Below are 21,805 nucleotides of genomic sequence, written 5' to 3'. Positions count from 1 at the left end.
GTTTCAGTCAGGTTTTAGAATTCATCATAGTACAGAAACAGTATTAGTGAAGGTTACAAATGATCTTCTTATGGCCTCAGACAGTGGACTCATCTCTGTGCTTGTTCTGTTAGACCTCAGTGCTGCTTTTGATACTGTTGACCATAAAATTTTATTACAGAGATTAGAGCATGCATAGGTATTAAGGCACTGCGCTGCGGTGGTTTGAATCATATTTATCTAATAGATTACAATTTGTTCATGTAAATGGGGAATCTTCTTCACAGACTGAGGTTAATTATGGAGTTCCACAAGGTTCTGTGCTAGGACCAATTTTATTCACTTTATACATGCTTCCCGTAGGCAGTATTATTAGACGGCATTGCTTAAATTTTCATTGTTACGCAGATGATACCAGCTTTATCTATCCATGAAGCCAGAGGACACACACCAATTAGCTAAACTGCAGGATTGTCTTACAGACATAAAGACATGGATGACCTCTAATTTCCTGCTTTTAAACTCAGATAAAACTGAAGTTATTGTACTTGGCCCCACAAATCTTAGAAACATGGTGTCTAACCAGATCCTTACTCTGGATGGCATTACCCTGACCTCTAGTAATACTGTGAGAAATCTTGGAGTCATTTTTGATCAGGATATGTCATTCAATGCGCATATGAAACAAATATGTAGGACTGCTTTTTTGCATTTACGCAATATCTCTAAAATTAGAAAGGTCTTGTCTCAGAGTGATGCTGAAAAACTAATTCATGCATTTATTTCCTCTAGGCTGGACTATTGTAATTCATTATTATCAGGTTGTCCTAAAAGTTCCCTGAAAAGCCTTCAGTTAATTCAAAATGCTGCAGCTAGAGTACTAACGGGGACTAGAAGGAGAGAGCATATCTCACCCATATTGGCCTCTCTTCATTGGCTTCCTGTTAATTCTAGAATAGAATTTAAAATTCTTCTTCTTACTTATAAAGTTTTGAATAATCAGGTCCCATCTTATCTTAGGGACCTCATAGTACCATATCACCCCAATAGAGCGCTTCGCTCTCAGACTGCAGGCTTACTTGTAGTTCCTAGGGTTTGTAAGAGTAGAATGGGAGGCAGAGCCTTCAGCTTTCAGGCTCCTCTCCTCTGGAACCAGCTCCCAATTCAGATCAGGGAGACAGACACCCTTTCTACTTTTAAGATTAGGCTTAAAACTTTCCTTTTTGCTAAAGCTTATAGTTAGGGCTGTATCAGGTGCCCCTGAACCATCCCTTAGTTATGCTGCTATAGACTTAGACTGCTGGGGGGTTCCCATGATGCACTGAGTGTTTCTTTCTCTTTTTGCTCTGTATGCACCACTCTGCATTTAATCATTAGTGATTGATCTCTGCTCCCCTCCACAGCATGTCTTTTTCCTGGTTCTCTCCCTCAGCCCCAACCAGTCCCAGCAGAAGACTGCCCCTCCCTGAGCCTGGTTCTGCTCGAGGTTTCTTCCTGTTAAAAGGGAGTTTTTCCTTCCCACTGTCGCCAAGTGCTTGCTCACAGGGGGTCGTTTTGACCGTTGGGGTTTTTACGTAATTATTGTATGGCCTTGCCTTACAATATAAAGCGCCTTGGGACAACTGTTTGTTGTGATTTGGCGCTATATAAAAAAATTGATTGATTGATTGATTGGTTGGCAACCAGCCAAGTAGACAACCAGTGTATCCCCATTAAACTAACCATCTGTCTGCTGCTGGCAGGTAACATGTGGGTGTGTTCTTGGTCTCCTCCAGCCTCTGAGGTCCTCAAAACTGAGGCAACTGTGGGTTGAATCATTAATGGAGAAACATGCCACATGAAACATGATACTTCTCATCAGTCTCCCTAAGTAACCACTTACTTGACACAAAGACATTCCAACGGTATGTAAAGATCCTCCGAAGAGACTTCGTACCAAAGTCTGAGGTGTTCAGGTCTCACCAGGAAGCAACAGGACCCTAAAGACTTGGCTCTTCATTCTCCTGCAAAAATACAAAAATTGCCTAACACCTGTCTACTGACTTCATGACTCCATAGTTCTTTCCAGACTTCTATCGATCTCAAATGCTATAAAACAGCTTTCATAAAGAATGAAGGGAAATAAGTCACTCATAGATTTGTTGAAATACAGTTTTCCACTGATAAGTCACACAAAGGCAAACTGAGGAGAACTTTGCTTCCAGTGACAACCAATGCTAAATATAAGCTCCAACCCCAGCTCTAGGAGTATGTAACTTTGCGCTTTCTATCATATGTGCACATGGAATTATGAATGTAAATTGTCAAACGGTCACCAATAGCATGAAATCATCATTTCTTCAGAACAGTTGCTTGGCTGAAGATAATCAGCTAGCTTTAGCTTAACTCCTGGGTAATTGCTGATAGTATGCTTTCATTTAATCAGTCCTAAAAGATATCTTGAGTATCCAGCGGACTCCTATATTAAGTATTGTGCACTTATTACATCACTATGAAACATTTCTGCCCCTGCAGGACATAGATTTGTTCATTCATTGATTTTCAACCGCTTATCTGGGTCCGGGTCAAGGTGGCATCAGAGCAAGCAGCTCAACCCGCCCTTCCCTATCTTTGGCCAAGTATTATAACTTTTCCCAGGGAATCCCAAGGCATTCCCAAGCCAGCTGGGAACTCTGATCTCACCAGCGTGTCCTGGGTCTCCAAGTTGGATGTGTCTGGAAAACCTCCCTAGGGAGATAACCAGGGGCATCCTCACTAGGCACCCCAACCACCTCAACGGGCTCCTTTCGATGTGAAGAAGTAGCGGCCTCCTGGAAATCGAGCTTCTCACCCTATCCAGGAGTGTAAGCCCAGATATCCAACGGAGGAATCTCATTTTTTGCTGCTTGTAGCCGCGATTGTTTTCTTTCAGTCATTACCCAAAATTCCTGACCATAGGTGAGGATAGGAGCATAAAGCGATCTGTAAATTGAGAACCTCACCTTCCGGCTCAGCTGCTTATTCACCACAGCGGTTGGGTACAGCGTCCGTAAGACACCCTGCAGGACAAGCCCAAGAATAGCATTAATGTAGTTTCCAATATAAATGTGTAAAAATTCCATACCTGTGGTTCGATGGCTGTATTTTTAGGAAACATGTTCCTCTCATTTCCTCCTTATCATAGAGATTATTTTTGGCCTGAGAAGAATTGAGGAACAGGAGTGACAGAATGGAAAGAGGAGACGGAGGAGTGTGGTGGAGAGAGACGGAAAGACACAAAGTCAAGCTGTGGAGTGAGAAGGGCAGGCAGTTGGAAACTCGTGCTTGCGTGTGTGCGCGCGATAGCCAATGTCTGAATGTTATGTCTAGGAAGGAGGCATAAAGAAGGCAAAGGTTGTCAAATGTTAAAATATGTGGACTGAGTGAAACTTCCAATTACAGCTTTGTTTGGTGTTTCTCATGCTGAGGGAGCTCAGCGAGTCGAAAACCGTCTAAATAAAATATTACAAAGAAATCAAGTGTCTGATGCTTTTTCTCACAAAGCATAGCTGCAGTTTTGGAATAAAAAAGGAGAAAAACGTCGACAAAATGTGACACTTTGCTCCTGATCTTCAGGCTGCCGTGAACAACTTAAAGAAAAGCATTGGAGATGCAGACACGTGCAGCAAAGAGAAGTTTGCTTTCACTGCAGAGAGCTTCTCATTTAGACACTAATTGCATCGCCTTAACAAGCAGGACATTTCTTCACACTAATCAAGTCGGCGGTTGGTGCAGAGTCACCCCGAGGTACGAGGTTTGCATTTTCAAAAGACAGAGCGGAGATCTAATGGAGTTGGGCCCGCAGCTCATTTCCAGCGAGCCGTTTGGCATTCTCTGGAAGGAATGCATGGATGGATTACTCTCCTGGCTGCTACAGTGACTTTCCAGTGAGCCTCCACTTTGTCTTCACCCATATCTAATCCACGATGGAATGACCATCTCTGCAAAATTAAAATGAGGACGGAAAGCAAATGACCTGCCTGTTCGTTGCAGCTGCATTAACAAAAATGGAAACGCCAAGTGAGAAAGTGCCATCATTTGCACTGCCGACTGCCTGTTTGGGCACAAATGGAATTATAATTTCACAAGTTATGTAATCCATAAAGAAATGAACGGCGTCAGAGGGCTGACGGGCACCGTGCACGCGCTACGCACCACAATATATGTAAATGTGAAAGTATGCATACATGTCTGTCATGGTGTTTTTGATCATGTATGAATTCTGTCACATACCACAAATTTCAAATTGGGCTTTAGGCTCCTTTGTTGTTGGGATAAACCTCCCCAACCCCAAACGCAGTGAGCGTTTTTTTTTAACCAAACACCACCAAAGTCTAATCACCTCGCCTTCAATGTAAATATCTATCCCAGTAATATTCGCAACAAGTTTGAAGGAAATTCATCCAGTCATTTTTGACTCATCTTGATCTCTCTCACACACACACACACACACACACACACACACACACACACACACACACACACACACACACACACACACACACACACACACACACACACACACACACACACACACACACACACACACACCTTGCTATCTCCGGCGTGCAAAGTGCCAATGCAATCCAAGAAGAAAAGAAGCAAACGTGTGCAGGCCTTTTACATGCATCATGTCTCCAATTTTCATCAGTTTAACACCAAACCTACGTCTATGGAATGCTTTTGGTGCCCTGTCAGCTTGACAGAGGGACACTGAAAGCTGTCTGTGTGCACATCCATCTGTCTGTCCATAACACTATACCACCATATGACTTTGCATAGATTTCACACAGGTTTACCACATTTGCATCAAAGATTGGTCCCCTTGATCGAATATTGAAGGTCACAGAGTCAAATCTAATGTCTGTGTGTGATGAAGACTGTATTCAATAACTTTACAAGGATTTCAGACAGGTTCATCAAATCTGCAGTAAGCATGCATCCCTTCAAGGTCTAGACCAACTTCAATGATGAGTGACTTCGACCTAATATTGAAGGTCATAGGACCAAAACTATCAGCAACACTGTACTCCCAATAACCTTTCAAAGGATTAACACAGCTTTACCAAATTGGGAGCAAGGACACATTTCCCCTATACATTTCCAGGAATTTCATTTGCAGGAAGGATGAATCCCTGAAGATCTAGGACAAGTTCCTACTCCAGCACGGTAGTCTTCATACGCTTTTCACTCAAACTTCCACATCTTTTCCAAACCTATAAAATAATGACTTGCACAAAGATTGTTGCTGGTTGCCTTTTTTTGTTGTTGCATTCTTATCATTATGACATGACTGCATGAAAATATTGCCTACTCACAAATACGTATATGACTACACACATTTTAACGATGGAGGGTTGCAGGCCTTCAGGCCAATATTGCATTTGTACACATGGGGAATCTCTGCATATTTTAGCTCTTTAAACTGTTTTGTCATTTAAGAAACATGAGACATCCTGTATCACTCTATGAGAGGCTTCAGTGTTTACAGGTCAAGTGTTTGCTTTTTTGTTTTCTCTTGTACAAACGGAGCACAATACAAAGTGCAAATGTTTTTTTGTTTAAGTCATAGATGTGTTTTGGGCAAAACATGAAACAAACCAGTCACCTGTCATTATAGAGCAGTGTGCACTTGGTGCTTTGTTATTAATGAACACACAAGTGAGAGGTTTTCTGGCCAAGAAAGGTTTCCACACACAAGGCATCAAAGTGCATGAGCACTTTGGAGCAGCAGTCATCCATCACAGCTCCACGAGGTGAAGCAGCACTGTGCTTCCTGCAATACCTTCTCCACTGACCACCGGAGACACAAATGCCCAAAGGCACCACATCATAGTTAGCCCCGTCCATTTGGAACAATCCAGAGCTCTTAAACGTCAAAGTTTTGCATTTTTTCCATTACGTTTAGTTTGATAATGATGAAAAATCTTATATTTAAACAACTGCAACAAAATACTACCGGTTAAAAGAAGTATTCTACTCAGTAGAGCCTGTTTTCTGCTGCTTTCTTCTGAGTGTTACAGCTGAATTACCGCAGCTTCAGACAGCAGATGGGAGAAGAGGTGGTAATGCTGCAGTATTAATTAGATAGACGATCATTCACTTCATCAAAAAACAAAGTAGCATTTTTAGCTTTTACATGCTACAAATTCCCTATATGGGTTCATATCTTCATGTTTTAAACCTGATATCCAACCACGTCCAGCGAAGACGACACTCAGACGGAAACTACGGCGTGTCTCATTACGCCTCATCCTGGTGGCGCGGTTCACGGGCCAAGTGGCTGGGCCAACAGGGATGCATGATGTATCATTCCACTGCCCCCACCCACCCACTGTACACAGCAACCCAATACACCTGACTCTAACTCAGCCCCAGCACACCCGCCTGCCTGCCAAACAAAACACCTGGCATCTGGAAGAGAAAGGTGCCAACTTCTCAGCGCCTGCCAGGCAGTCAGCTGAGCCTCCACATGTTGTTAGCATGTGTGCCCAGGCATGGCGCGGACAATCCGCGCTGTTCCGAGTGACCGAGCTCGGGTTAAACACATGAAACATACTTGTTAGCATCCAGACGTAATACATTCAGGTTTGTACGCTTCCACTGGCTCCGTGACGCTGGCTCATCCCCCTGCTGCATGCTTCATTCCCTGGCTGAAGTTTTTTGTGTGTCAGAGGCCAACGCTGGTGCTGAAAGGCTGATGGATGGGGTCCAGGGGTCACGGACTTCAGCTGTTGTCGGCCGAATCACAGCCCAGTGAGACACACTACGAGTCTTGGGTTAGCACCAGACTGTACAGAAGTGGGTGTGTGTTTTTCACTGCAGGGCTGAGAGGGTCGGGGGAGACATATAGACCCAATCAGGATGTAAACAGCTATTCTGTGGAGGCATCTCACCTGTAAACCAACAAAACAATAACGGCAGTGCAACTAAAGGATGTCACCTTCTTCAAATCAGTGCACAAGGTTCTACAGAACACAGTCACTCTGAGCTGACAAAGCAAATATTATTAGAGGTGAATATATTGTAATATCTCAACATACAACTTGTTTTTCTGTCTCCTAATAGTAAGTAAGTCCCTTCAGCTGCTCCCTTGTTTGCACTCGGGGTTGCCACAGCAAATCCAAGGTGGATCTGCATGTTGAATTGGCACAGGTTTTACGCCGGATGCCCTTCCTGACGCAACTCCATGGAGAAATGTGACAGGCCTTCTGAACTGAAACCAAGCGCATTAACCACTTGGCCACAACCACAAAAACTATAGTGCTGCAACTAACAATTATTTTCTTCCTCAATCTGCGTATTACTTCTTTATATTACTTCTTGACCTTATCAAATGTCAGCAAAGGTAGAGAAAACCCATCAAGATCCTCATTCTGTTCAACCAACAGTCAAGATGTTTAGACATTTACTAAGGATTTAAATCAGTTTAAAACCTGTACAAACCTGATCAGGCATTGAAACTGGTTTCATACATTTTAATATTGGTTTAGAGGTGCGTAAAACGTGATAACTAGATCATCTCAAGCTTTTAAACAGTTTAAGGTGTTTTATCATTGTGTAATGATGTATAAAACAGACGGTACAGAAACAACATTATCGCCAGTTTTGGTTCAAACCGTTTATGTTTTAACCATTGGTCTGTTAAAAGCATATTATCTCCGATTTACAAAGATTGAAATCAGTTTAAAAAGCACATTTTTTTTCATAAATTTCACAGTTGGTCTCAAGATGTTTAAAATTTGTTATAACCATATTATCACCAGTCTCTGTTCTTACCCATGGGCACAGGTTTGCGTCTGGGGGAGACTATAGGTGTTGTCACTGGGTCGCCGCTGGTGTTCCTGTGCAGGAGCTCAGTGGTGGGCCTGGGCATTTGATGGTTCTACTCTTTGCAATCAGGTCCTAGTGGGCAAGGAGGCTTTGGGAGTGGTGGCAGGGGTGCCATGTTTGGGAATGAGGGAACTGTGGTGTGGGGAGAGTAGGGCATTCAGTGGGTGCTCAAGAGGTGTGTGGTGGTGCTCAGGGGTGTTGCCAGCTTTACCCTTGGTGTTCGGTCTTAGATCAGGCATTGACCTGTCCTCTCTGTGGACTTTAAGCCTCTGTCTGTTGACAGGGCTGGGAGGTGGGGGTCTGTCCTACACCTGGTAAGCACAAGACTGGTTCACTCCTGCATGTGGGGTGATTCAGTACATCTCTCCACAGTGTCGAAATAGTAATGGGCACCCTATATGTTTCCTGTGTGGCAGGGAATGTAACAGTGGTCCACCTGGTCACAAGCCCACCTCTATAACCTCCAGGCCACAACCTCGCCTAGAAACTGCTTCAGTCCCACCAAACCACTGTTGCAACGGCAATCCTCAAAATGAGCATACAGTATATCTGATCCAGAGGCAGGGGTCTAACGAGTCCAAAATCTCTGCCTATACAGCTGGAAGTACAGTTGTATGCAAAAGTTTGGGCACCCCTGATGATTTCCATGATTTTCCTTTATAAATCATTGGTTGTTTGGATCAGCAATTTCAGTTAAATATATCATATAGCAGAAATTTGAACAAAATTAGGCAGGTGCATAAAGTTGGGCACCCCAACAGAAAAAATACATAAATATTTAGTAGAGCCTCCTTTTGCAGAAATAACAGTCTCTAAACGCTTCCTATAGCTTCCAATGAGAGTCTGGATTCTGGTTGAAGGTATTTGGGACCATTCTTCTTCATAAAACATCTCCAGTTCAGTTAGGTTTGTTGGTTTCTGAGCATGGACATCCCGCTTAAAATCACACCACAAATTTTCAATAATATTCAGGTCTGGGGACTGAGATGGCCATTCCAGAACGTTGTACTTGTTCCTTTGCATGAATGCCTTAGTAGATTTTGAGCAGTGTTTAGGGTCGTTGTCTTGTTGAAAGATCCAGCCCTGGTGCAAATTCAACTTTGTCACCGATTCATGAACATTGTTCTCAATAATCTGTTGATATTGACTGGAATCCATGTGACCCTCAACAAGATTCCCAGGACCTGCACTGGCCACACAGCCACACAGCATGATGGAGCCACCTCCAAATTTTACTGTAGGTAGCAAGTGTTTTTCTTGGAATGCTCATCAGTCCACAGCACCTTATTCCAAAATGAAGCTGGCTTGCCCAAATGTGCTTTAGCATGCCTCAAGTGACTCTGTTTGTGGCATATATGCAGAAAAGGCTTCCTCTGCATTACAGCATCATGCAGCATCTCTTTGTACAAAGTGCGCTGTATAGTTGAAGGATGCACAGAGACACTATCTGCAGCAAGACCATGTTGTAGGTCTTTGGAGCAGGTTTGTGGGTTGACTATGACTGTTCTCACCATCCTTTGCTTCAGCTTATCTGAAATTTTTCTTGGCCTGCCACTTCGGGCCTTAACTAGTACTGTGCCTGTGGTCTTCCATTTCCTCACTATGTTCCTCACAGTGGAAACTGACAGCTGAAATCTCTGAGATAGCTTTTTGTATCCTTCCCCTAAACCACGATGTTGAACAGTCTTTGTTTTCAGGTCATTTGAGAGTTGTTTAGAGGCTCCCATGTTTCCACTCAAAAGAGATGCAAAGAGGGAAAACATTTGCAAATGGTCACCTTAAATACCCTTTCTCATGATTAGATTCACCTGTGTAAGGAGGTCAAGGGTCAATGAGCTTACCAAACCAATTTTGTGTTCCAATAATTAGTGCTAAATGTATTCAAATCAATAAAATGACAAGGGTGGCCAAATTTATGCACCTACCCAATTTTGTTTAAATAGTTATTGCAGACTTTCTATAAATACTAGAAACTTCATTTCACTTCTCAAATATCATTGTGTTCGTCTGCTATATTGAAATTTCTGATCCAGACAACCAATGATTTGTAAAGGAAAATCATGATCATCATCAGGCGTGCCCAAACGTTTGCATACAACTGTAAATAAATGATGTCGTCCTCTCACCCTGGTGGACCACTTTGCTGCTCAGTTCCTGAGGTCACCCACAGGTAACAGACCTACAAATCATTTGACAGTCTCACTCTGACCTATGGTTCCAGTGGCTGAGGCATGGGGCATGTGTTTCAGAGGTTAGTGTTTGTATGAAAGAATATGTCAAAAGGTGCGCCAAAAAGCAGGGTTTGAGGGTGGAGGGAACGCAGATGTCTCCTGTTTTATATGCTGCACCTGAATAAAGGGACTTCAGTTTCCCACACACAAGGATTTAGGGTCACTGCCAGAATGAAAAATCCTGCTCTGCACCATAATGCGATGTATGAACCCTTTATTGTTGCCACGACGATGTCATCAGGTCTGAGTGGGGCTGCCGTGCCAGAAGCGGCGGCCACGTTGTCATGGTGACAGCAGCTGGTAAAAAGATGGTGGTTGGAGGCTCGGCTGCGATGTGTGGGTGAATTCAGCGAATCGGCATTGCTTTTAGGGTAAATACGGTCTAAATTAACACAGCCTGTGTATCAATGTGTGGGGAGAGGAAGCAGAAAAAAAAAGAAAGACATGAAGTAAAAATAGATATCTTAAACACTGCACAAAGTGAAACCAAGCAAGAATATTGCACAGGATATAAAATTATTTCCAATATCAGTCCAACTGTGGAAATTCAATTTCACAGCTCATGAACAATATCAAACAAACACACTGCCTGAAGGAGCACACTCCAGTTTGAGCGATACTGTATCAAAAGGCTACACCGCCGACAGAAAAGAGAACGAGGTGGGTGAAGGACAGGTTAACGGGTAACGGTAATCTATAACTACACCAATTTCCATATTCAGCCTGTTTAAAGTGCACATTAGCCACCAGCTATTCCCATGGCCGGCCTCAGTCCTGGGGGGGGGGGGGGGGGGGGGCTGCTTTCTAATGAACTGTATAATTAAATGAGACTGTCCGCTCGGCCCGCTCTGGCTTTTCTCGATTCTGAGATCACGTCGCCTTAACGAGGCCTGAATTGAAATGAATGGCAGCAGGTGAAGGACAGAAGGACGGCAGGCTAATGTGTCAGAATGTGCCTTTAATGAAGAGGATGAGAGAGGGGGATGAGAGGAGGCCGATGTCACAGCAGGCGCTCACCCATGGCTTCGCCCTGCAACACGAGAATGTATAGAGCGGGGGGCTCTCTCTCCCGCACGCTCCCCGACTCACTTTGTTTGGGCACCGTGTGGGAGAGAGATAACCATTTCCGCACTCCACTTTGCCCTCCCCTGAGCGCCGCTTTTGATTGACACATGCTAACAAGCTGAGGTATTCGACAGAAGCAGTGGCAGAATAGGTAATGCTAAAAGAACATAACCGGGGAATTCTCCCGCAGCCTGCGGTTCATGAAAATTGACCAGGGAACAGCGAGCACGCTGCCGTTTCTTCTTTTTCAGGAGACGCAGCACGAGTGAGAGTTCACAAGGTGTCAAACGTATTCACGCCAAAACCCCCTCATAAGGGGATGGAAATGTAAGTGAAATTTAAAAAAAGAAGCAAGCAGATGTGTCAAAGCACCTCAATAAGTGGAAGGTGGCTGCAGAGACGAGACAAAGAGCTTCTAAGTCAAGACGGCAATCAGAGGTCATGGAGTCGGCTGATGTGGGCCATAAATAACGTTAGCATGTTGAGTTCATGCGTCTTGTTACTGAGCTAAAGAATTTCTTTTGAATATCCATAAATGAATAATCAATCAATGCACAGCAAACAAACAATTTCAAAGCAATGCATCAGTGAACTCCTGACCGTTAGTTATGCCCGCACCAGTGACCTAGGGTGCCGGGGCCCAGAGAGGCCCCTGCTGGTAACAGAAGGTGCGTAGATGAGTTAGTAGGTTTGTCCTTCGCAGCCAGCTTGTGCAGACAATAACTAAAAAAAAGATAAATGCTATAACTTTGTAACTCACCAAACAAAGAGCTCATAAGCAGGATGAAGTCAACAGATGGTCATCACAAAAGCAACTTTGCCGCCTTCAGGTGATGGTTAGCTGTGCTAGCAACCACAGGGAGAAACTGTCTTGCTCGTTTTGTGGTCAAATCAGGTACAAAATACACAACAGGACTTGAACGTAAAACTGGAGTTAAATAAGGGACAGAATACCAAAAACTGTCAAAAAAGAAACATTGTGACATTTTAAAACCTCTGCAACACCTGTGTTTGGAACTTTATTCTGGAGTCTGTACAGTGGTCCATCACTATAACGCGGTTCACCTTTCACGGCCTCGCAGTTTCGTGGATTTTTTTAGTGCAATTTTGCATGCTTTTTTTTTTCAGCACATTGTGTTCTGTGTCCTTATCAGGCGGGCCGGTCGCGGCACTAGTCGGCAATCCCGGGATTGCTCTCACTGCCTCCGATGCGCCTACTGAGTCTGCAGGCTCGGTAAATGCCGCAGCGGGCCACTCACACCGCCCCCCTCTCTGCTGTGTGGAGCTGCGCCAACTCTGGCAACAGGTCCAGAGACTACGCTCGCTGTTTTGATGCGGAGCGCTCTGGCAGCCCGCAAGGATAGACTACTTGCGGAAAAATCCACAGCGCCCGCTGCATGGTCTCGGTAACAGCAGCTGCAGAGCTCCGTGGCCATGACTTGGATTCTTTGCAGGTCCCGCATCCGTACCCCCGGAGGCAGTGGGCGAAGGGAGAGCACACGCATTGTGTTCTGCGTGTCTGTTTATAATCTTCTCGCCCAGAAGAAAAAAGAGAGTTTACACAGGAGAGAAAAGTGAGAAAATGTTAATGCCTGTTTGAGAAAAGTGTATAAAGTGTGTAGTGAGGGGTTTTACAGCCTTAAAACATCTATAATAATAGTAAAAAATAACTCTCACTACTTCACGGATTTCGCCTATTACGGGTTATTTTTAGAACGTAACTCCCGCGATTAACGAGGGACCACTGTACTCCAAATATGACATGAAATCTACAACAGAATGGTAAAGTAAAACAGGAATTAAAGAACAAACAGAACGTTTGACTGGAGATGGTGCTAGAACTGGTGGCTCAGTAGGGTAAGGAGTAGAGCTGGGTTTGATGGGTGGGTCCAGCAGTTTCCAGAGCACCCATTGGATGCTGTTTATATATGTTTTATAAACGATTCACATAATGTAAGATGGATTTCTAATTCATTATTCTGTTCACTTTGAGAAATGAGCATAAGATTTTTTTCCTCCTCAAATACCTCCAATCAGAATCCATTTCATCCTTTGAATGCATCATTTGTTATTTGGAAGGAGAAGATTGGTAATTTAATTATGTTTGTTCTACGTGTTGTGTACGGCATGTGTGAATTAATGCGTTTGTTTTTTTGGTATTCGTTCACCCCCTACCAAAAAAACCCCACAAAAAAACACTACTGGAGCAGCCACTGTGTACTGTTTTTCCACCTATGTGCCTGACCACTTCATACAAGACATTCTGGAGTGTTTTTCCGCAGTCGTAGTCACCGGATGATCAGCAGACGGCTGCTCTTTCTCTTGCCTTTGTTGTTGATCGACTTTTATCTATTCTGGTTCATCAAAGCCATTGTAATGTTTTCTAAAGAAACGTGTTATAATTAGCAAGTGTTTATTAGTGTTCTTCACAGCACAGTTACATGTTTGTCTACAGACGGACCGGGTTAGTCACTGAGTGAAATGATCAATCAATCAGCTCAATAATCTGCTAATAAAGGAGCTGCTGTTGCTGCTGTCTGGTCTGCTTCAGTCGAGAGCAGGTCAAATCCAGGCAGGTCTCTTCCCTGTTGGCCTCGACACTAATTAAAAACTCGATGAGAAAAAAAAGCCTCATTATTCCTCATTTTAAGTCTAATTTCACCAATCAGTACCATCTTTATTTCTGAGAGCAAATTGTGCAGTAATCATTTTCCCCTTAAGTGAGATTTTCCTGCTTCTAATTGTGGAAGATGATTTAGTCATTATCAGGATGCTGACTTTTCTTATCAGTCATCTCAGAGGGCAAATTTATCTGCAGATTGTGTTGAGAGGAATCAGGTTCAAACAGCATCCTGAATGTTTAAACTCTGGGTATGTTGACTGGAGGTTTTAAATATGCTTTATTTCACCTAATTGGTTAAATGAAACAAATAGGTTGGAATAATTCAGAGATACCCGGGAACAGTTAAAAAATATTGAATGTTCATATTAAATTTAGATTATTTTGTGACAGAATGCATCAATCAAACCGCTGAGCTATCGACGGTGATGCGATTGTGTTTGTTATCTCTTTATTAGCTGCCCAATGACTCTGTAACATGTTGAGATCACGATTTATACATTTTATTAGGAAGAGCACAAAAAGTACCATTAATACAAATAAACTTCATTTGCAAGCACAGAAAACATACAGATCGAAATAATACAAAATATGGAAAAACAAAAAAAAACACACCCACGCGTGATAACGGGAAGGGAAGGAAGTCCGAGCGCCAAAACATCAACGGCAAAGCCCCACTTTGAAGCGGCACAACCCCCACTTCCTGTTCCTGTTTGTCTTCCGGTCTTGTAGTCTGCCGGGTCCAGGTGTTGTCCCTTTATTCCATTCAAGGTGACCAACTTTTGCAAAGTGGAAGTGAACTCTGCTTTTTGGCCTTTCTGCAGGAACAGTGATTCTGTCCAAAAATGTGGTGCCAGTGCTCCAAACAGTCCAACTTCCTGCTCAGGTTTTACAGCATCACTCTGCTAGGTGGCGTTCGCTGCGTGGAACCAACTAAAGGCGGTATGAAGTCATTTTTTTTGCACGTGGCAATGAGGTAAAGTCAGTGCATTAGGGTAACTGGATGCAGGAATGTCGACCTAATGAAGTGCACGCAGCGAGCCCAGGGATTTGGCTTTGCAGGCCGTGGAACGATTGGAGTTTGAAAGTCGTAAATTCTCTTTGTACAGTTTATCTACACCACTTTAATTTCAATTACACATAAAATCTATGCCAACATACTGTAATTTGCGTTGTTCTATGCACATGCCATTATAACCAAACACACTGTACTTACAAAAGCTTGTTAAACCGGTCTTGGCGACACTTATGATAAGATGGTTGAATAAATAAGCCTCATTTTAGCCTCTCAACTTGTCACTTATTACTTTCAGGGTCCCTGCTCAGACAAATTAACATGACAAAATTTCACTTATCCACACTGAAAGTCTAAGTGACAGCTGCTATTATGACTCGCAACTATGGAAACATGACACTGGAGCTATTAATATTCTATTTTTATCCTCAGCTCACCTCGTTGTTTTTAAAGACCCAGAACATATTGAGTGGACGGCACCTTTACACGGCACCTATCATGGGGTTTTTGTGCCTTGGATCGGGCTGTCTTCCATCACCATAGCGGTCTGGGCTATTGTAGCGCTCCCTGGAGACGGGGTACCTCTCTGGGCTCATATAGCGGCTGGGGCCAGCCTGCCGGTAGCCGTCGGTGAGGCCTCTCCGGCCTGCGACTGGCGATGGGGGCACATCCTGCCTCAATGCGGCGCGGTGCTGCTGCCCCTGGTGGGGAGAGGAACTATAGTGTGGAGGGCTGTTTGGCACTTGCTGTGATTGGGTGCCCTGCTGGGGGAGCGGCAGGCGCCCAGCGTGGCTCGGAGCACTGGAGTCATGTTGGTAGCCGGGGTAGAGGGCGAGCCTGTTGTTGGTCGGGTAATCATACCGATCCCTCCTACGAAAGAGACACGAAAAGAAACACAACATAGGGACTGATGTCAGCTAATTGATTAGCCCAGACAGACAGATCACATCTGACAGGACAAAAGAAGACAATATTTCAGACTGGTTTGAACTGGTTTGGATTTGAGGACATGCCACAGATTGCCCCCCCTCCACTCCCCCGGCGTTAAGGAAACAGGTTATCCAGTTTATGTGGGGAGGCCGCGGCCTTGTCGGGATCGAATTGAGGGAGGACGTGGATGGAGAGATGCCAAGAGATAACAGCAAATGCCTCAGTAAGCATATATGAGGACGTGTGCGCGTTTGTGAGTCTGTGCATGTGGAGGAATGCGTGCGTGTTGTGCGGTCCCAGGGGTCTGCCGTAACGAGGCAGCCAGCTGGATGTCTCCGGTTCCCTCCCACTAGCTCCGAGTGATTAGGGGCTAAACCCCTCGGTAAGGCAACACGCGGGCCTCTGGGACACGGAAGGAGGGAGGGAGAGAACGACAAAGAGAGAGAGCGAGGGGAAAGAGGGGACTGCTCACCTTTCATAGGCCCGTTTGAATGTTTTCCATCTCATGTGCTGTTTGCAAGTGTTGAATGACCAAGTAAGCAAATTTAAAAGGCGGGGAGGTCTTCACCGGCTGAGCACAGAGGGAAACCTTTCCTAATTCTGTAAGTGATGATTTACAGGAGCCTTGCGTTACGATGGAAAGACTTTCTACAACGTTCCACTAAACACTAAAAGCCTCAAACATCAGCTGTTAGTCAAACTGTTTGGCATATTAATGTCATCTTATGTGGAAAATCTTTGGGGGGGGGGGGATTTCAGTTGATTGTTTTTCTGCTCATAGCTAATAAACCACTTTGAACATATTTAAAGCTACAGTGTGTAGGATCTAGTGGCGAGGACACAGACCGCATTATGTCGTTGCTGGTCACGATTTCGTTTCCCTTCATGCTTTTGCTTCTTTGGCGACGAGGATTCGTCCTCCCATGCGATAAGCAATATGTAAGATCCTACAAGTCACAAGAATGAGGGCTCTCACACGTGTTAGCCTGCACTAGCAACCAGTAGACAGCCTACAGGGAAGCAACCACTGATGAAAAAATTATACTGTATACAAAGTTTAACCTTTGGAGGAATCTATGAGAAACAACAACAAACAAATGGTATAATTCTGGCAACTCCAGCAGGAGTACTTGCTGTTTCTGAGAATGCTGAAATCTGTGTGACCTTCAAAGTTCAGACAAGTTGAAAATCATATGTTATAGCATATACAGTATTACTACTGGAATCTGTGGCAAACATTTGGTGACGTTCAGGCTAATGCAGCAGGAGAAAAAAAAAAAATCAACTGGCTTGTACTGAGAGCAATAGACAGACAGTAAAAGTGCAGCAGACTGTGATGTGGTTTCTTTCTTTTTTTAAAAGCTCATTTTAAACAGCAAAAACACAGTAAATTCATCTCATGACATCATCAAAACTTAGCCAATCAACTCCTCTGTTCTTTTCAATGCTAATATCTTCAGGTGACAAAACAATGTTATTCACAACTTCTGGGTTGCCAGGTGTGGTCAAATATAAGCTATTTTAGCTGTATTCTTATGGCCTGACTTCCAGGTCATGTGATAAGAGCAGCCCAGTCTCATTTTTTTTTTTGTTGCTTTTTTGTGCCTCCGTCACAAAAAGTGCCTGATTTTCATGACACGGTGTTTAAAAATTTTTCTATTTATAATCTTCCCCTTCTCCTAACGCTAACCACAACCATAGCGTTAGTGTCTACTCTCCCCTAGCCCTAAACATAACCTCCCCAGACCCCCTCATTACCCCACATTTCATGCCCCTGTCAGGAAATTAATTCATAACCAGACACGAACCCATAATGTACTGCTGAATTTTAAAAGCCTGAGTAAGTACAGTAAAACTCACCTAAACCATCATTGTATAAACTGGATATTTGCACTCACTGGACAAAAACAAAAGTCTCAATGCTTTTGTATGGTTTTCCATGTAATAAACAGTGTATATAACAGATTTTGTGTCACGGATTTTCGCTCCCATCTGACAAAACGTCCTGTCTGACCGCAATGCATTTCCATTAAAAAAACCCTGGCATGTACAGGACAGAGCAGTCTGGATGTGGCCAGCAGCAGAAGCACAAAATTAAACTTCAGCACTGACACTCAACAATTTAAGGAAATTGGGTACCGTATTTCCTTTATTAAAAAGCTGTTTATTTTTTCAAACTGTGCTCAGACACAGACCCGCAGTCTGACGCACACCTGCTGAACTGGACACGGCAAAAGTCCTTCCTCTCCCATCATATTTTAAAGGCTTTTTTCAGTGCACACTTATTCACCTGCACCTGCAATTCATGGAGAAACTATACACCTTAGTTTTGGTTTGGAGGCTGATGATTGTAGAAAGAAGATCTCATTGAGGGACAAATTAATCCAGAAAAGCATAAGACAGAAAAATTACAAAAGACACAACGGAGAACTTTATAACGGTCACTTTTCACACTGCTCTTTATCAGTGGGAAAATGACAAAAATGTAACCCTTCTTTTGATGGCTCGTACAACCGTATACACAGCAATGAAACACTATGTTGGTATAATTTGTGTAGACAGTCGTAAGTAAAACAAAAGCGCTAAATATAAGGTTTAATCATTTGCGGTTCATGCAATGCGGAAGTTGCCATCCAGTATGGCTGCGTGAGCACATATCACGTGATCCGTGGCATCACCTGCACATTATCTACTGGCCACCAGGACCCTGCAATTCACATCACAGCTTCATAAATCACAAGTTGTGCAGTCTTTGCTGTTGGCTTTTGGTGGCCTTCTTCGCGCGCTTCATGGATGCCTCTCCTTGAGCATCCCGCACAAGTTCAGCCTGGACTAGGGCTTGGTCCTTCCGCAAGCTCTCGATTGCTTTCCAGATGGTGGGATGCGAATACCCGACCTTGTAGCTCCTAAAGCATCAAGCAATCCCACCTCTCAAGTTTCAATCAGAAACTTTGCACAAATACAAGCTTTGTTCCTGGGGATTTTTTTCTGTACCTCAGCTGCCTGAACAAGTCCAGACATGTCCCGCTGGGCCAACACTGCCATATAAACTAATGTAAAAGAATAACTGCAAATTATTATGTTAAAGAATGCCAGCATGGCCCAAATCAGGAGACTCACTGGTCCTCACACAGTTGATTTTTCAGAGTTATTGATAGAAATTTTGCAAACCCACTCACTCGCGTGCTCACTGACGGACTCCATTGTGCCTATACATGCTCAGTTAATCCCAGGGAACATTCCCACACTTTACTATATGCATATTTATAGTATGGCCTCAGGCATATTTTTGTCACACAGCATCCGACTCGCTTTGCGCACATTGCTGTTGCTAGTGAAATGTAGAAACATTGTCTGACTTTATATACACACTGTTCAAAAGACTATCCAATCGATAAAGCATTTCAAACTGTTTTAAATGACTGATTTAGTCGATTGTGTTGACTAACTCTTCCCAGACTGTGCGCGGTCGTCCTTTTAAAGCTACTATCTGACCATGTAAAGCAGCTAACTAGGATTCAGAAGCAAATGTTCAGTTCCCTTTAATAAAGGCTGGCTCGTCACATAATCCTGCTCCTGTTTTCTCCCGTGTCCGGTCCCTGGAGTCGAGCTCAGCACCTGTTGACTGGTAAATTAGAGTGAGTCACTCAGCGCAGATTAGGGAGCACACAGCCGGGTTGTGTCTGTGACCGGTGCATACGCAGACTTCCCTGGAGGACAGTTGTGCACCGAGGTGAGCTGGGTTTCTGCATGTGTGTGTGTCAGCAGAATGTGACCACCCAAACACCGTGGCGGCACAGACACACAGGTGGTCCTGGCAATGAACAGCACCGCCCAATCCTTCAGCGGTCACACACATCCACGCCACGCCAAAGAGGTGAGACGAGCACGAAAACAAGAACAATCAGAGCAGAGGAAAGAGATCTCATCCGAAATGAAGACGTGAAGACGTGGAGAAAACGAGTTCCAAAATATGGACAGAGGAATAAAACCCAAAGAGCAGAGAGACAGGAGTGGAAGGAGACAGAGGTCAACCTCCTCATTAATCCAGATTAAATGGTCCAGGTCACCAGGGGAGGCAGAGAGATGGAAAGAAGGAAGGATGGTGTGATGTCAGAGAAGCACCTGGATCCTCAGCGTGACTCAGGACCACCCAGAAAGACCAAAACCTCAACCAGCTTCCCGGCTCCTGCAGCAGCTTTACTTTATACTTCTGACACCTCTCATTTCCACCTTAATATCCCTCCATCCTTGGCCATTCCCTCATCACCTCGTCAGCCAGTTCCTGTTGTTTGACATCCTCCTTTGTCTTATTTATACGCCTGTCGCCTTCTAATTTATTTTGATCGCCAATGATGCCTTAGACTAAGAAGTATGTTAAACTTGGTCAGATTAATGAGGAGTAACACCTAATTTAAGTCCTGTAGCTTTTCTTTATTATTTTAAAGTTGTAAAAATCACAACTATTTTTTTGGAAGCATTTTAAACTTGACTACAAAATTTAAAATAAACGACATCTTCATTTATTTATTTTTAATGACCTCTCACAGCAAACTTACAGCAGGTGGGGATGGTCCGGTTTTCTGCCTGGGTGGTTGCCAACCAGGACTGAGATCAACTCTGATACGGCGATAACTTTTTAACTGGTTTAAACAATTTTTCTTGTCTCACCTTCTGGATGAGAGCAAATTAAAGTAAATTCCTTTAGAGTCACGTGGGTCTGGCTGACCTTTAACCTTTCAGTGGGATTATCCAGGGGTCGGTAGCTGTGTACAGGCTGTGGGGTTGTTTTCCGTCTGCTCATACGGGAATGTTTATGCTTCATCAGGAACATCACACTTAATTCTGCTTTCAGGGAAAGCAGAAGTGGGAGTGACAAAGTTCTTTCTTAAAACTTTTTTCCACCATCAGTTTAAAAATAAAGCACTGTTCCATAAATCTAAATAATGAAGTGTAGCTGTGGCTAACTGCAGCAGAATATCATGTAGTTACAGGACTCAAATACACCTCGACAAACACATTTGGTTGGATCCGCAAGTGTGTGTGCGTGCGTGTGTTTGTCCAGGCAGGCAGCTGGAGGATTAGGTGGTCCACAGGCTCCACCCCGGGTCACACAGCTGGTGAAGTGCACGTTTAGTCTGAGTGATAGGTCATATGGACTTAAAATGATATGTAATTGATAAAAACTGATTGTTAATCTCCTTCCAGCCTGGTCACTCAGGTTTTGAGAACTGTGTAACTGACACAGATTTACCACACTGTCTGTACTGCGTAGTGACTGAAGTAAATGACATCCAAGACATATGCAGTAACTTGGAAATACATCAAATGACATACCTCAAGAAAACTGGCTGTAAAAGCGATGATTTAATACTTAGGTTTAGAATAATTTTTTTTTTTTTTTTTTTTGGAATGCCTGCAGGCCTTAAATTCAGGAATGGATATATATTAACAAATGAAATGTGGTTAACCACACAAAACGTGAAATATCTTGTGTTCATACTGACTGCAAGGAACTAGAACAATGCCTAAGACCTGATACGGGTAAACACAAATTACAAGCGGCATGTTGAGCGATGTGGGAAATAATCATGTATATAACAGCTGTAGATAGATAATCAAGATGAAAGTCAGTGAGAGACATTCCATTAAATAAATATCAAGTACAATGAAATATAAGTGAGAGTAAGAATAAGAATCACTGCCTTTTTTGAAATTTGCATTTGCTATCTTTTTTCAGATTTGAGGTTATAAAAAAATTCCAACCAAAATAAACTACAGGTATAAAATATTAAATAGGAAAAGCGATAGAAGAAGAAAGAGTGGAACATTTAGATTTATTACAGATTTCTGTGGTTTCTAGCTAATAATTCAGATGTGCAATTAGGTTCACCTGTTTCCTGAACAAAAATTGGTCTCACTGTGCTGAACACATGGAAACTTGCTCCAGATGTTTTCTCTTTGCTTCATTAAAAAGAAAAAAAAAGAAGCTCAACATGGCTGATTGTTGCTGGATTAACATGTTGACAGCAGTAACTATATCGCCTTTGAAAAGAGTTTACGACAATGTGAGACACTCAGACACAAAGCGCGCTTCCATTCAGCTGACAAGTG

At 43.4% G+C, this 21,805-nt stretch overlaps 1 protein-coding gene across 4 annotated transcripts in view; it reads right to left on the bottom strand.

Moving 5' to 3' along the window:
- Nucleotides 1–14,233: 14,233 nt before the first annotated feature.
- Nucleotides 14,234–21,805, bottom strand: part of LOC117516430 (partitioning defective 3 homolog B-like) — a 417,292-nt gene continuing 409,720 nt past the window's right edge. For all 4 annotated transcript variants that reach the window (XM_034177373.1, XM_034177374.1, XM_034177375.1 and 1 more), the window contains one exon: nt 14,234–15,631. In XM_034177373.1, the coding sequence (XP_034033264.1) occupies nt 15,244–15,631 (388 nt within the window). In that variant the 3' untranslated portion in view covers nt 14,234–15,243. The remainder of the gene's footprint in view (nt 15,632–21,805) is intronic.

The sequence above is a fragment of the Thalassophryne amazonica genome, chromosome 1 (genome assembly GCF_902500255.1).
Source record: "Thalassophryne amazonica chromosome 1, fThaAma1.1, whole genome shotgun sequence".
Lineage (NCBI taxonomy): Eukaryota > Metazoa > Chordata > Actinopteri > Batrachoidiformes > Batrachoididae > Thalassophryne > Thalassophryne amazonica.
The sequence above is the reverse complement of the archived record's forward strand: the minus strand, read 5'-3'. Positions and strand labels throughout refer to the sequence as shown.